The 4,356-nt window shown below is 44.1% G+C and overlaps 1 protein-coding gene across 1 annotated transcript in view; it reads left to right on the plus strand.

The window, feature by feature from the left end:
• LOC138979149 (putative protein FAM47C) overlaps positions 1 to 1,124 on the plus strand; it is a gene marked incomplete at its 5' end in the record, with an annotated part of 9,461 nt that extends 8,337 nt beyond the window's left edge. Inside the window, one exon of the mRNA XM_070351959.1 lies at positions 1 to 1,124. This exon is cut by the window's left edge and continues 173 nt beyond it. Within this exon, the coding sequence (XP_070208060.1) occupies positions 1 to 1,124 (1,124 nt within the window).
• Between the last annotated feature and the right edge of the window lie 3,232 nt (positions 1,125 to 4,356).

Consider the following 4,356-nt stretch of genomic DNA (forward strand, 5'->3'; position numbering starts at 1 on the left):
TACACAGTCAGCCAGCCAAACAGACAGAGAGCCAGCTACACAGTCAGCCAGTCAAACAAACAGAAAGCCAGCTACACAGTCAGCCAGTCAAACAGACAGAAAGCCAGCTACACAGTCAGCCAGCCAAACAGACAGAAAGCCAGCTACACAGTCAGCCAGTCGAACAGACAGAAAGCCAGCTACACAGTCAGCCAGCCAAACAGACAGAAAGCCAGCTACACAGTCAGCCAGCCAAACAGACGGAAAGCCAGCTACACAGTCAGCCAGCCAAACAGACAGAAAGCCAGCTACACAGTCAGCCAGCCAAACAGACAGAGAGCCAGCTACACAGTCAGCCAGTCGAACAGACAGAAAGCCAGCTACACAGTCAGCCAGTCAAACAGACAGAAAGCCAGCTACACAGTCAGCCAGCCAAACAGACAGAAAGCCCGCTACACAGTCAGCCAGTCAAACAGACGGAAAGCCAGCTACACAGTCAGCCAGCCAAACAGACAGAGAGCCAGCTACACAGTCAGCCAGTCAAACAAACAGAAAGCCAGCTACACAGTCAGCCAGTCAAACAGACAGAAAGCCAGCTACACAGTCAGCCAGCCAAACAGACAGAAAGCCAGCTACACAGTCAGCCAGCCAAACAGACAGAAAGCCAGCTACACAGTCAGCCAGTCGAACAGACAGAAAGCCAGCTACACAGTCAGCCAGTCGAACAGACGGAAAGCCAGCTACACAGTCAGCCAGCCAAACAGACAGAGAGCCAGCTACACAGTCAGCCAGCCAAACAGACAGAAAGCCAGCTACACAGTCAGCCAGTCAAACAGACAGAAAGCCAGCTACACAGTCAGCCAGCCAAACAGACAGAAAGCCAGCTACACAGTCAGCCAGCCAAACAGACAGAGAGCCAGCTACACAGTCAGCCAGCCAAACAGACAGAAAGCCAGCTACACAGTCAGCCAGCCAAACAGACAGAGGGCCAGCTACACAGTCAGCCAGTCAAACAGACAGAAAGCCAGCTACACAGTCAGCCAGCCAAACAGACAGAGAGCCAGCTACACAGTCAGCCAGTCGAACAGACAGAAAGCCAGCTACACAGTCAGCCAGTCAAACAGACAGAGAGCCAGAGAGACTGATATGTGGAGAGACAAAAAACAGACTGACAAAACAACACCAAAAAGAAGTCAACAATGATTTATCTAAATACACATAAAATGCATTAAACATTTATTTATCTAAATAAAAGCTGGGAGGCAAAACTTCAAGACATCACTTGTTGACACGCACGTTTTAGCATAACCTTCTTATTTATAATTTATACTAATGACACGGAAAATCCACAGAGTAGAAAAATATACAGCACGTGCACGACAACTCTACTTAAATTCAGCACTTCGCGTATTCTTAAATTCAATCAAAAAAGTTTCAAAACACCATTAAAATCTCCTTAAGTTAAATTAGACTGACTCTAGCTCTAAATTGAAGCACATACATCACAGAGAAAGAAAAAGAGAGAGAGAGAGAGACAGAGAGAGAGAGAGAGAGAGAGAGAGAGAGAATTGAATTGAACTTTATTTAACAAGGATTAAGATTTAAGGCTACGCCTTTTCTTACAATCTGTCCTTGGGAGAGAGAGAGAGAGAGAGAGAGAGAGAGAGAGAGAGAGAGAGAGAGAGAGAGAGAGAGAGAGAAAGAGAGAAAGACAGAGAGGGCAGAGAGAGACAGAGAGAGACAGACAAATAGACAGAGAGAGAGAGAGAGAGAGAGAGAGAGAGAGAGAGAGAGAGAGAGAGAGAGAGAGAGAGAGAGAGAGAGAGACAGACCGACAGACCGACAGACAGACAGACAGACAGACAGACAGACAGACAGACAGACAGATAGATAGACAACGGCAGACAGAAAAGAGACAGAGAGTAATAGAATGAGACAGAGAGGGAGATTTCAGGCTCAAATCAACGAGCTTTACTCACAGTGTCTAATCCATTTTTCGTTCGATTTCCAGACAAAAAATGCGGCTAATACGTTTTGGCATTTTCACTAAGAAACTGAGATGAACTAAAAAGGAACTAAATGCCTGCCCTAAAGCCGATTTAAATAGAATTTTTAAAAAAAGCCGCGTCTCTTTCTGTGTCCATATGATTGTCTGCTTCTGTATTTGCCTGTCCGTCTGCCATGTCTGTCTGATTGTTGATATTCATGTGTGTGTGTGTGTGTGTGTGTGTGTGTGTGTGTGTGTGTGTGTGTCTGTGTGTCTGTGTATGTGTGTGTGTGTGAGAGAGAGAGAGAGTGAGAGAGAGAGAGAGAGAGAGAGAGAGAGAGAGAGAGAGAGAGAGAGAGACTCAGACTCAGAACTTTATTACAAAAGGATAAAGGTTTTAGGCACAGCCTATTCTTCCAACCTATCCTTTATACAACACATAAAGACAGACGCACATTAAAAATATAAATTCAATCATATAAAATACAGAAATACATTGTATGGAATGCAACACAATGTGCATTTAAGAAATTACATAAGGAGAACTCAAAAATTACAAAATTACACTGACATAGTTATACCTTTCATTTGGGAATAAAGCTGCTCCGATCAGCTACACATCCGTAAACACTAGTACAAAATGTTTAACATAATAACAATCGAACAAGACATTTCCTTCACGAATGATGTGTGAACGTGACCGTCTCTTAAACATTTTCACTGAAGTTGCATTTCTTATCTGTTGGGGGAAGGAGTTCCAGAGAAACGCTCCCGAGAAGGCTAAGCTCGATTTGTAGAGGTCTATGCGAGGTATAGGAGGGATGATTTTTTGGGACCCATATCTTTTTGTGGCATGTTTGAAATGTGATTGCAAATATTTAGGACAGTCGTCATTTAGAATTTTATACATGAACACAGCCTTGATTAACGTCAACTGATCTTTCAAGGGGAGGAAATTCAAGAGCTTTAGTTTATCATCCGTGAGAGAGAGAGAGAGAGAGAGAGAGAGAGAGAGAGAGAGAGAGAGAGAGAGAGAGAGAGAGAGAGAAGAGAGAGAAGAGAAAGAGAAAGAGAGAGAGAAAGAGAGAGAGAGAGAGAGAGAGAGAGAGAGAGAGAGAGAGAGAGAGAGCGAAACAGAGAGAGACACACACATACGGACAGCCAGCCCCCCTCCCCCCCACCCCCACACACACCATTCTCCTACTCCAAAAAAAGAGACAAAGCAGTAACCCCGTTAACACCAATCAGCATTTTACGAAGACAGACGAGCAGAAGATTTCTCAAAGCGTGTTCATTTACTGTCCACTAGGTGTTAGTCGGGGGTGTAACGGTAATTCGAGGGCACGAACACGTCCATTCTGCTTAAAACTGTAGCCAGTGTATTGATTTTTCTATCACCCCTCGTACGTTGGGGGAGAATACATCACTCTTGGAACTACCCTCCTAATAGCCACCCTGATTGGATTTACTTTTTGTCTGCAGTACGCTTTAAACGACAGGGGAGGGAACTGGAAACCTACCTGTGACGTTGATGCCGGTCAGTTATTGTTTCTGACTTGAGCGACGTTCACTTTCTTTTGTTTGTTCAAAAACCGTACATAGTTAGTCGTGAAATGCGCATACTACTGAACATTAAATGTATATGCAAAGTCGAAATAATGTACATTGCAATGAATAGGCAGATTGTCAGCAAGACGGTGTATTCTTTGGTGCCCGTGTGAGAGTGAATAGTGACACTTGATATCGTAGTGTATGCCGGTTCAAAGTATTTTGTGGAAATAATTGCTAGTCAGGAATGAAGCATAATTACTGGTCAGCTCAGTTCCATTAACAGCGGCCTTTTTGAGTGAGTGTGCGTGTGCGTGTGTGTGTGTGTGTCTGCGTCTGCGTCTGTGTGTGTGTGGGGGGTGTGTGTGTGTGTGTGTGTGTGTGTGTGTGTGTGTCCCCTCCCCCTCCTTTGGTCCAGTACCTGTCAGTTTTGCGAATAAGCTCGCTTGTTCAATTACAAGTTTGTGTGCGAGTGTATTCAAAAGGGTGCGGATGTCAGAACACTGTCCGTCATAAAATTATCGATTTCTGACACGGAGAACTCTGTCCTTGTATTCCTATCAACAAGAGAAATGCCCTTTGGCGTGATTTTATTTCTTTCTCTCTTTATTTGGTGTTTAACGTCGTTTTCAACCACGAAGGTTATATCGCGACGGGGAAAGGGGGGAGATGGGATAGAGATACTTGTCAATTGTTTCTTGTTCACAAAAGCACTAGTCAAAAATTTGCTCCAGGGGCTTGCAACGTAGTACAATATATTACCTAACTGGGAGAATGCAAGTTTCCAGTACAAAGGACTTAACATTTCTTACATACTGCTTGACAAAAATCTTTACAAAAAT

This window comes from Littorina saxatilis, linkage group LG10 (genome assembly GCF_037325665.1).
Source record: "Littorina saxatilis isolate snail1 linkage group LG10, US_GU_Lsax_2.0, whole genome shotgun sequence".
NCBI lineage: Eukaryota > Metazoa > Mollusca > Gastropoda > Littorinimorpha > Littorinidae > Littorina > Littorina saxatilis.